The sequence below is a fragment of the Pinus tabuliformis genome, chromosome 5_2 (assembly GCF_031772625.1).
Source record: "Pinus tabuliformis cultivar Carrire ecotype Pingquan chromosome 5_2, CPIR1, whole genome shotgun sequence".
Classification (NCBI taxonomy): Eukaryota; Viridiplantae; Streptophyta; class Pinopsida; order Pinales; family Pinaceae; genus Pinus; species Pinus tabuliformis.
Window position 1 is genome coordinate 927,809,002 of NC_142306.1, and position 12,244 is coordinate 927,821,245.

The following is a 12,244-nucleotide window of genomic DNA, read 5'->3' on the forward strand; positions in this document are numbered from 1 at the left end:
CCCACATCGACCGGATAATTAAACTTTATTATGGCTTCTGCAAGCAATCTTTTTCTGTGACAATCAATTCATGTAAGATTAGAATTCAAAACCGAGTGCCCACGGAATATCGATCCATGTACATAGCCAGAACGATTCACAATTTAATCAACACAGTTTCAATGCTTGCTCTGTGTTCATTGCTGCGCAAACTACTTTGCCAATTTACCACTCTAATCAGAGTATTTCACAACAATTTAAAACTGTATTTAATTGGATTTCAAATAGAGTTTGAACCACAACTCTGCGCCTTTTTCAGCGCTTCCAACAAATTGCAGATCGATATAAATTCCATCAACATACTTAATCGATTTCTGCAGATAGCAATTATAATATGGGTCCACTAATTGACATAGAACAGTGCTTTCAATACAATTCTTCACACAGAGAACGCAGGCTTAATTTTATGTTAGACATTTCCATCATTCGCATTTCCAGCGCAGTCAATAACATTAGTCGGCTTTTCATTAATGCATTCGATCTTCATCACTTTCTGAATTTAATTTGTAATATAAAACTTGAGAGTGAGATATAAAATTGAATCTCTATTCCACAGATACATCCAATTCATTTCAACCTAATTTCGTTTTATTCATTGAACACATGAATCCAATCTCACGCAAACTCAATACTGGACATACAGTAAAAAATCAAAGGCTGTATTGACACACAAAATACTTACAATACAATCCTTTCCTAGGCCTGATTTCCAATAATTTGGCCCTTTACAATTGCTGAAGGCTGCCCAAATAGAGCCCCTTCACTGCTCCATCCCCTTTTCTTTTTTTTATTCCTCCATGCCTTGATGAATTTATACAATTTTAAAAATGATTTAATTAAATGCTCAATCCCTTCATTTCCTCAACCATCCCCTAAATCTCTCAGCATCCCTAAAAGGTAGAATTTTATCCCTAAAACTTAGAAACTAATTCCAACTTAGGCTCCCTCATTAATTCTAAATAATCTAGAAACTAATTTCTCTCACATTTACAAATTGTCACAAATAATTAATTAAAATATAATTAATCACTCAAAATTTAATATTTCTTCAAAACATGAAACCCCCTAGCTTAGATAAAATACAAGGTGAATTTTTGGAGCTAATGCTCCTGCATCAAGATCAGTACCCCACCTTTCTGCATACAAATCATTCAACCATTGGGTATCTAATGAAAAAAACTATAACTCTTGGGTGAGTCACAAGATGGTTATTATTGTTACAAGAATTTGATATCACTATTGTAGAAAAACCAGGAAAGGGTAATGTGGTAGCATATTTCTTGTCCAAGTTGAATATTAATAATGAAGATACACCTCTAGAAGATATTTTTCCTTATGAACATATTTTCACAATTTCTACTCATACCCCTTGGTATGCAGATGTTGCTAACTATCTTGTTGCAATTGAGGTAACTCATCATTTTCCACATAGGGAACAATGAAGAATTATTCAGTAGAGCTCCCACTATACGTGGATAGAAGGGCACCTCTTCTACACCAGACCAATAAAAAAATCCAACGTTGTGTAGGCAAGGACAAGATATATAATGTTCTAAAATGTGTCCTCGATGAACCTTGCAGATGACACTCTGATGATAAATGAACCAGTCACAAGGTGCTGCATATGGGATACTATTGGCCCTCTATATTTCAATATATTAGAAAATATGTTCAGAGGTGTGACAACTATCAACGAATGGGTCAGCCTCTTCAATTAGTTGAAATGCCACTGAAGACTCAACTAGTCCTTGAGAACTTTGAGAAACTGGCTATTAATTTTTTTGGGTCGTTTAATCCTCCTTCTCATCATAAAGTCCATATCCTTTTTTGTATAGAATACGTGACAAAATGGTTGGAAGCCAAATCCATTTCAAAAGCCACTAAAAAAACTGTCTCAGAATTCTTATTTGTAGAAATCTTTGCTCGATATGGCCCCCCTAGGGAAATAGTTTCAGATGGAGGGGCATAGCTTACATTTCATTCAATAACAGCACTTATGGAGAAATATGGAATCAAACGCTGGGTGACATCCCCATATCACCCTCAGGCGAATGGTCAGGTTGAGAGCACAAATAAAGTATTGGAAAATATTCTTACAAAGGTTGTGGTTAACCATCGTTGGAATTGGGCTAAAAAACTCCCTGAAGCACTTTGGGCATATAGAACTACATGGCGGAATACAATAGGGTTTTCACCATATGATCTTGTTTATGGAAAATTCCCTATGTTTCTGGTGGAATTCGAGGTCAAAATACTCAAGAAAAATTTGGAAGTAGGCCTGGTTCTTACTGCAGCCCAGATTCACCGACTAGATCAACTCAATGAGTTAGATGAAATCAGTTTGGTAGTTGTACATAACACTACCACAATCCAGTAGCAACGAACTAAGTGGCACGATAAATCTATTAAGAAAAATGTGTTTCTAAAAGGTCATTGGGCATTAATCTATGATTCCCGGTTCAAGAATTTTAAAGGAAAGATTTTCTCAAGATGGATGGGTCCATATGAGATTGACAAGTATTTGACAATGGAACTGTTAAAATCATAACAACAGATGATGCACCTACTCCTTTAATTTTAAAAGGACATCGCCTCAGGTTATATCACCATCCGACCTCTAGGGACTCCTTTATTAGACAAATTTCTCATGATTCTGATTTGAAATCATTTGTGCAGAAAATTCTTCCTTTGCACCTCATATTGAATAATAACAATAATAATAAATAAATAAAATAAAGCTAAGTTCTTTTGCTACTCCGCTTGCAACTCTTTTTTTCCCCTTTTACAATGTTTCTCCCTTTCCCTTGCTGATACTCCAGTTGCAGTGTTTTTCTACTGCTATTCCTATTGCAACATATCAGTTGACTCCATTTTAGCATCTACCGATGTTCATACTCCACCAATGTTGATACTCCACTGGTGCTGATACTCCATCGATGATGATGCTCCACTAGTGCTGATACGCTACCGATGCTGATACTCCACTGGTGCTAATACTCCACTGATGTCGATACTCCACTGGTGTTGATACTCCACCGATGTTGATACTCCACTGGTGCTGATACCACGGGGGCTTCACCAGTGAATCAATACTATATCACGTGCATTCATATTGGGGGATATATATTGAGGAAAAAATGACATAATATATTGAGCATATAATACGGGGTAAAGGGTTCATATATTGACAAGTATAAAAAATGGAGCTCCAAGTTAATGTAAAAATATAAAGGGGTATAAAAAAATGTTAATGAAAAAATGGATACCTACAATATCTAGTGAAAGTAGGGGTTTTCTAAATTGGGAAGGTGTATTGGGTATGTATTGGTAGGGGGTTAAATAATGTGATTTTTAGAGGTATTTTCCAATATGTAGTCAAATTAAGGGTATTTTTTAGTATGCCACGAACACACGTGCTATGTCTAAGGTGCATTGAGAAAAGCCCCTGTGGCTGATACTTTTCCAATGCTGATACTCCACTAAGGTAAGGCATCAGGTATGTCCCCGAATGAATTCATGCATTTAATTGACATTTCCTTAATTACATGACCAATCAGGGTTAAGGACGGGCATATCTTAGTTGGGGGGGAGATTATCATATTTAATAATAATGATACCACTTTTCATTATTATCATACCTCATTAAGAAACTATTTAAATCATCCAATCATACCATTAATATGGCATCATTACCCACTTGGATCATATCGTCACCCATATCCTTCACATATACCAATAATCATTGGAAATTGCACAATGTATGAATACACATGCCAGAATTAAAATGTATTCATTTCCAATGTATTGGAATAATTACAATAATTATTACCATGATTACCACTAGTTTTACCGTAATCCTCACCTGGATTCATTTCCCTTATCGTCGCTCCCATTACCACATATTTTATCGGCTAACTATTCCCTTAACGACTTGTTGCTACTCTGAGTGCTGCTATAGAGTAACTGACAGGTATAATGGGTGGAAAAGCTATTAGACATGAAACAGAGAGCATAGAGTAGGTTTTGCATCAACCGGAAGTATCGCAGACCTTCCAAAATGTAGGCTGGCATACTTACTTTGAAGGACTACAAGGGCTTGATGAAGGAGTGACAGTTGAGTTTTCACTAAATATGGAAGGAAATCACTCTAGTGTTCATGAAATAGAAGTTAAAGTAACCGAGGAAGTTATTACAGTTGAGAGTGGGTTGCCATAGGACAAAAAAAAGTGGTTTATTAAAAGAGCAACCATGTCATAGTTTCCAGAGCTATTCCTAAGGGCGGGGGAGAACATGCTTTAGAAAGGAAAGGGTTATGATCAGAGATCACTACCACAACCTTGGGTAGATGTTGAATATTTCTTAATGCGATATATCACCTATGAAGGTTGATTTTGTATCCTCTTTAAATACTATTTTAAGCTCCCAGTTTGTCTCTGATTTCGTTAGGTGCATTCAATAAAAATCTCGTTCTTCCTTTTGAAAAATCTGCAATTAATGCCCTAGTCTGCACATCGTTCGTGCCAGGCATTGGCTATCCTTATGAATCAGGGGTTCATTAGATTACTGGTAATTCACACCTTGTTATAGACCCTTGTAACTTGGAAGAAACTGGTTGAGCTGTCAGCAGAAGAATTTGCAGCCATGATACATGTAAGGATAGAAGAGGAATTGTTTGAAGAGGTAGAGGAAAAAGGGGATAAAGAAATGAGAGACCAGCAAGATGATTTGGGAAATGGAGGAGGAATTCAAGAGACTAAAACATAAGACATTGGCAAAATGGAAACTGAAGCTACTACCCATCATTCTCCACTTATGCCTCCCTGTTGAGAGGATTGAGGAAATTATTTTCTCATGCCCACCCAATGATAGAAGAAGTATTTCCTTCAAAATTGAATTTTTTAGGAGTAATTGCAGAAGAAGAAGATGTTGTCGACACTGCTTCGCAAGAACTAATGTTGGCTTTGGTGCAATTGGAAGAAGAGGTTTTTGTCAATACTTCTCCACAACAACCAATGTCGATGTCAGAACAAGTGGAAGAAGAGGTTGTTGTCGATACTATCCCACAAGAACCAATGTTGACATTAGAACAAGTGGAAGAAGAGGTTGTTGTTGATATTGTTCCACAAGAACCAGTATCGGCCTCAGAGAAAATGGAAGAAGAAGTTGTTGTCGATACTGCTCCGAAAGAACTAGTGTCAACTTTAGAGCAATTGGAGGAAGAGTTTATTATCGATACTACTCCACAAGAACTAGTATTGACTTCAGAGAAATTGGGGGAAGAAGTTGTAGATATTGCTACATAAGAACTAGTATTAGCTTCAAAGAAATTGGTGGAAGTAAATGTTTCTGGTACTGCTCCACAAGAACCAGTATCGACTTCTTAACGAATAGAAGGAGATTTAATAGTGCCAGAGTTTGTAGAAGAATGTGATGATTTCGCTCCACAACTACTGACATTAGAAAAAATTGGGAAAGTCATGATAAAACAGGAAACTGTTGATGAGTTTGCTAATCCTCCTCCATAAGGACCAGTACCAGCCTCGAGACAGATGGATGAGACTGTGGTAAAACAAGAAAGAGCTTGCAAAAAGGAAAGCCCCCATTCAACACTAGTATTGACTACTGTTCAAAGAAAATATTCAGTTAAAGGTAGAAATGACCAAACTTAGGAAACGGGTGATGAAGTTGAGGAAATGGGAAAAAGGAAAGAGAAAAAATTACACTGGCCAAGTAACTGCAACCCCTTGAACAGGTGGGACAGTTTTAGTGGTAGTACAAATAGAAGATAAGGAGGTGATCTCAGTATCCACACAGACTGAGAAACTCCTCTATTTTGAAGAAGCCCGAGAGTTTATTTTGGTGGTAGAAATCCAGAAATGGAAGGCCACTACTTTTAGTTTCCAATGTGGGGAAATTCCCACGAAGGCCCATTGGAAATAAATAAGAGAGACTCAGGAGAATGCGGGAAGGGTGGTTTTCAATTATACAACTCAGATCAAGGATTTTTAGGGATAGGTTCAGTTTCCGAAGACTGATAAGGATGAGATGTTCACCTTAACACAACAAATAATGACATGTATGGCCCCTACTAACTATTATGCCATTTTTCTTCATGAACAATACCTGTTTTTGTGTTTGGAAAGTACTCACGAGGAGTTCAATTACAACATAGAAGATTCCATGCATTTGTTGAGGATTCTGAGATCTAACAATCATATTAACCAACATTTTTTATGTGAATTATACATGCATGATTATATCCTAGAAACTGATCAGTCATTCAACCTAGTACCATTTTTAGGAGATATTAAATTGAGATATTTTACATCTTTTCTGATTAATCAATTCAAATGAAAAAGGCCCTTAATACATTTGAGGGAAACCAGGAAAATAACCCATTGATGATCAAAATGGATCATTTCCAATATGGGGATATTTTTACTAAACATCATCGGTTTCTCAAACTCGAAGGATGAAAAGACCAGATGCTTACGACACAACGATGGTGTGTTACTTGTGCATAAGATAGATCTGCACTTTTTAGAAACAATGAAAGGATTCTTATCAAAAACGTTGGATTCTTTCATCGTTAGTAGTATGAGCACAAGGGCCCTTTGGGGAACCTAAATTTGTAAGAGCATTCAGGAGAGTTCCATGCTATATTTCTTGCATGCAACACTGTGGAGTTCATTGGCTGGGGTTAAGGTTCTAATTTCCTATTATCTGGTTTCCTTCTAATCGGTATGGGCCAACTTACGTTGTGGATGAAGACTGGTGGAAGGAAATCGTTCATATAGATGGGTTTCAACAACCTGGGACAAATGTGGCAAAACAATACGATCTTAACTTCATTCCAGTCAAAGTGGTCTAACCCTGATCTGTGTAGGAAGCAGTTTGCATGAGGACATGCAACCAAGCTAGTTGGGGGGAGATGTTGGATGATAAAATTACCTATTTTTACCCACTTTTACTTGTTCCTTTTTATCCATTTCATATCTCTTATGAGGTCGATTTATATCTCAATCAATGAGAGGTATATTGTATTGGTATGTCTTCTAGAAATGTTAATTAATGAAGCATAGTCCTAGGGGAATGATGCGTAGATGATTTCTTGATAGAATTCTCCTGCAGATTCACATCAGATGTTGTTCAGATGAGCATAACCTAGCGCGATGCTATTGATGGGCTGACAATACTATTTAAGGATTGAACTGTTAAATTGCTCAGCTGACGAATAACAGAGAAATCGACTTTGATTGCTATCTTTGTATTATGTTTCTATTTGAGAAATAATTATATATTGGTGGACAAACATGATTTCCATGATTTATGAGTTCGTTAAATGTTATTCATGTAATGATGAAATGTATAAGTAAGGTTTGCGGGAGAAGAATGACAGACTTTCCCTTTGGGCATGTAACAACAAAACTTTATTTGTAACTCTTTTTGGTTAATGTGAATTCTAGTTTTATGTAATATTGTGTGATATCTAACTCTTAGCCACAACCCTGATCAGAGAGTTGGGCCCGCTCTCTCGATCAGGTGATGTTGGATTCAATCGTGTGAATAGGTAAGCGTCTTATTTATATTTTTAATGTTTTATAATTGTTGTTTCTTTCTTTACCAATTTGTAATATTTATGTGATTCCTAACTTTTATTAATTTATTTTTTTGTTAGTGTTATTTACTTTTTTGTTACTATATTTGTAGCATTCGTTGGGCCTTGTATTTTGTAATTTATCAATACTAGGTAGGGAACCTGTGGCCTGCATAGACTTTGCACGATAATCTTGAAATAATTAACGAACCCTAGATTGACAAATAAATGTGGGAGGAATTGAATCTATAAGGCCATATTAAAACCCCAACAAATTCCAAGATGACCCATTTGAAGAATTGAAACCATAGAATCCAAAGCTCTGATACCAAATGTTATGCAACCAACTCATAAAACAAAAGAAAATATAGATGAATGACTTAAAAATTGTCCTCTTCAAGGGGGAAAACTCTTTTACATTACATAAATGAACAATTATTGTATGAAACAAATGATAAGACCTTGTTGGTATATATAGGAACCACAATATTATTAAAGCCTACATAACAATAATAATTTAAGAACACAAAAGTAATAATAGTGTGCTTCTATGTGGCACAACAATAACAACATGGGGGATACATGGGCACAAAATAACAATAGGGGTCTACACTAATAATAATAATAAGGGGAATATACTAGTATTATAGGGACCTAACATGATATGGCAATAGAAGTTATGTTAATTTGGGGTTTTTTGCCCTAGAAGGAAAGCTTTGGTTTATATGAGTGAATTGTATTGCGATTGTGTATTATTATTCTGAGTGAAAGAGCGAGACGAGGTTGTATGAGAGCGAATAGTAAACAACAAAGGATCTACTGTAGTTTGTATCTCTTCATTATGATTGATAATATAAAAGGAAGGGTTGGTTGTTTCTTCATGGATGTAGCCCAAATTGGGTGAACCACGTATATATGTGTCACTCTTGTTTTATGTGTTTCTATATTTTTGTTTCCATAATATTTTGTGCATTTCATTGATCTTTTAATTATATTCTAACACTAGTTACACCAAAAGTGTAGGTTTTAACCCTGTACAAAAATTATCTGTACACGAATTCTAAAAAATAGAAAATAAACAATGATGAGTATATAAAACAAATACACCGATATTTTCCCTCGATCCCAAAATCAAGACTACTAGATTGATTTTTCATTATTTTACTTTCAATGTTACAATACATATATATACATGCCGAAGAATTCATAAACCACAATCCATTAACTCTGGATTAGAACATAATCGTAGTTCCCTTGACTGGATCTACAAAATACCATGGGAAAAAAACCATCATGCCCAAAACCATGTGCAAAACCCTTGCAAAAAAACATAGGTAGGTCCACCCACCTAATATAGGGTCCAAAGAAAAATTTCTTGGAGCACTACCTTAGACCCCATGCAAGGGGGCTACCGCTCCCCTATGAGCCACCTGTGAGCATGACTAGTCGTGGAAAGAATATAATACTCACCTAACATTCTCCCACTTGTTGTTTTCTTTTCCACATAGGGGGTCATAGGAGAGATTAGTTATTGGTCCATCCCTATAACACCCATTGTTTCTCTACACCAAGAAAATTTCTCAGTGGTCACAGACTTCATCAATGCATCTGCAACATTATTCAATGTGTCCACCTTTACCATCAACACTTTTTGTCCTCAACCATATCCCTAATAAAGTGATACTAAACATCAATGTTCTTTGTCTTTGAATGATAAACATGGTTCTTTGCCAAGAAAATTGCACTTTGGTTGTCACAGTCTATCCTTATAGCTCGTTGTACTAACCCCATACCTGAACACAATCTATGCAACCAAAATTCTTCCTTGCTTGCATGAGTGGATGCCATGTATTATGCCTCTGTAGTTGAAAGTGCCATTACCAACTCTCTTTCTCATCAAACTAACTGCACCTCCAAATAGTTTAAAGACATACCCACTTTTAGATCTTCTCTGATCCATATCTCCAATCTAGTCTGCATCAACAAAGCCACAGATGTACAAAACTCTGTCCAATCCTGGTCTTCCTTGGTAGCACAGACCATAATCACTAGTGCCACGCAAATACTTGAAAACCTGCTTTTCTTCTGTCCAATGCTCCCTGGTTCTGACATAATCCTACATAATACTCCCACTGCATGTGCAATGTCTAGTTTAGTACAGATCATTGCATACTTGAGGCTACCAACTGCACTTTTGTATGGAACACGTGACGTTACCTCTTCCTCTTCTTGTGCCTTGGGACACTGTTCAACAGATAAATTTACACCAGCAGTAATAAGAACCTTCATCGGTTTAATATCATGCATATTAAACCTATACAATATTGTCTCAACATACTTTCTCTAGTTTAATCAAAGCTTCCTTTTTGCTTGATCTCATTTAATTTACATGCCCAAAATATTTTTTGCAACACCAATATCCTTCATGTTGAATTTGGAGGACAATTGTGTCTTCAAATCTTGTATAATTTCTTCGTCATTTCCAATCAACAACATATCATCCACATATAAGAACAGATAAATAACACAGTCACCATTTAATTTAAAATACACACAATGATCCTCTTTGCTTCTGGTGAAGCCAAGTCCCTGTATATATGTGTCAAATTTCTGATACGACAACCTTAGTGACTATTTTAACCCACATAGAGACTTTTCTAACTTTCATACCAGTTCTTTCTTTCCCTTCACTACAAAGCCTTTAGGTTTCTTCATGTAGACCTCTTCTTTCAGATCGCTATGAAGAAATGCTATCTTCACATCCATCTTTCCTATCTAAAAATCAAAAGCAACAACAACATATAAAAGTAATCTAATAGAAGATACCTTGGAAACATGAGAAAAAAATATCACCAAATTCAATTCCCGATACCTGGGAATAACCTTTTGCTACCAACCAAGATTTGTGTTTCTCCACCTTTCCTTCTGCATTCATCTTCTTCTTAAACACCCATTTCCTTCTAATGGGTTTCCTTGCAGTTGAAAACTTCACCAGATCCCAAGCCTCATTTTTGTCCAAAGATGCCATGTCATCAACCATAGTCTGTTTCCAGAGTTTTACATCCGCTGAATCTACTTCCTCCCTGACAGTTATAGGATCATCATCAGTAATAGATAAAGAAAAAATTGAACAAAAATCAAATGGACTATACCTTTTTGGTTGCCTTCTTTCTCAAACTGATCTTCTGACTACTGGAGTTTGTAGCTCTTCATCTTCTGATTCTTGTTTTGTTGTAGATTTTGATTCTTCCTCCTTTAGCTCTAACTCTATATTCTTAGGTTCCTTTTGTAGGATTTCATGTTTAATAACATCTTTCACCTCTCTAAACACCACATCTCGGTTGTACAGAACCTTCCTTGTTTTTGGGTTCCAAATATTATAACCTTTTAAACCATCCTTATACCCAATAAAGATGCACCTTTTAGATTTAATATCTAATTTGGTTCTTTTCTCCTTTGGAACATGTACATATGCATCACCTCTAAATACCCTCAGCTGTGAAAGAGAGGGTTTTTTACCAATCCATACCTCTTGTGGAGTCTTATCCTCCAACATTGATGAAGGTGATCTATTAACCAGGTAACATGCAGTCTCCATCAGTCTTTCCCATAATTCTTGTCCTAACGTGACACCACTAAGCATGCTTCTTGCCTTTTCCATCAATGTCCTATTCATTTTTTCTGCAACTATATTTTTCTAAGGTGTGTATGGAGTAGTCTTATGTCATGATATACCTCAATTCTTACAGAACTCTTCAAATTCCTTCTTGCAGAACTCTCCACCATTATCTGTCATCAACACCTTTATCTTTTTTTCTCTCTGATTTTCCACCATAGCCTTAAATTATTAAACCTAGCAAAGACTTCAGTTTTCTTCCCGAGGAAATATATCCATGTATTACTTGAGAAGCCATATATAAATGATACATAGTACACAAAATTAACCAATGATGGAACCGGCACATGTCCAAACACATCATTGTGCACAAGCTCTAATATCCCTTTTGCACTCTTAGCACCAGAGGGGAAACTCACTCGATTCTACTTCCCATATACATAATTTTCACAGAAACCGAAATCGAGAGAGAAATTAGACATACCTTCTACCATACCATTACCATGAAGTATTCAAAGGCCCTTCTCTCCAATATTTCCAAGCCTTTGATGCCATAACATGGTCTTTTCTCCAAAGACCACTAGATTTTCTGCTCACTTTTAGGAACCACAAAACTGTTGCTCCCATTAATAAGAATACTACCCATAATATTGTGCATGGTTCCAGTATGAACTCCCTGCATCAATACAAATTCTCCCTGAACCATATTGTAGGTATATTTCTCAAACAATGTTTTTGCATCATCCATCTTGCTTACAAAAATCAGATTTCTAGCCAATGGAGGAATATTCAGAACACCTCAAAGTTTTCTAATCCTTCAACCTTGCGACTTCAGCTTCACTTTTCCACATCTACTGATTCTAGCCTTCCTATCATCCTCTAAGAAGACATCACCACCATCATATTTCTCATACTCATAGAAACACTCCCTATGGGGAGTTGAGTGAAAGGATGCACCTCAGTCAATCAACCGTGCATTATGATCTACATGT

At 36.2% G+C, this 12,244-nt stretch overlaps 1 protein-coding gene across 1 annotated transcript; it reads left to right on the top strand.

The window, feature by feature from the left end:
* The first annotated feature begins 2,035 nt into the window (after window positions 1–2,035).
* Window positions 2,036–4,803, top strand: LOC149162305 (uncharacterized). The gene is made up of 2 exons (XM_089435151.1): window positions 2,036–2,383; window positions 4,627–4,803. The coding sequence occupies exons 1-2, from the start codon at window positions 2,036–2,038 to the stop codon at window positions 4,801–4,803; spliced, it is 525 nt and encodes a 174-aa protein (XP_089291277.1).
* Window positions 4,804–12,244: the final 7,441 nt, after the last annotated feature.

Excerpts from the sequence above, each read along its gene's own strand:
- LOC149162305 (XM_089435151.1), top strand. The coding sequence starts at position 2,036 with ATGGAGAAATATGGAATCAAACGCTGGGTGACATCCCCATATCACCCT. Across the intron at positions 2,384-4,626 it reads AGTTAGATGAAATCAGTTTG|ACCCTTGTAACTTGGAAGAA; the intron begins GTAGTTGTACAT and ends ACCTTGTTATAG.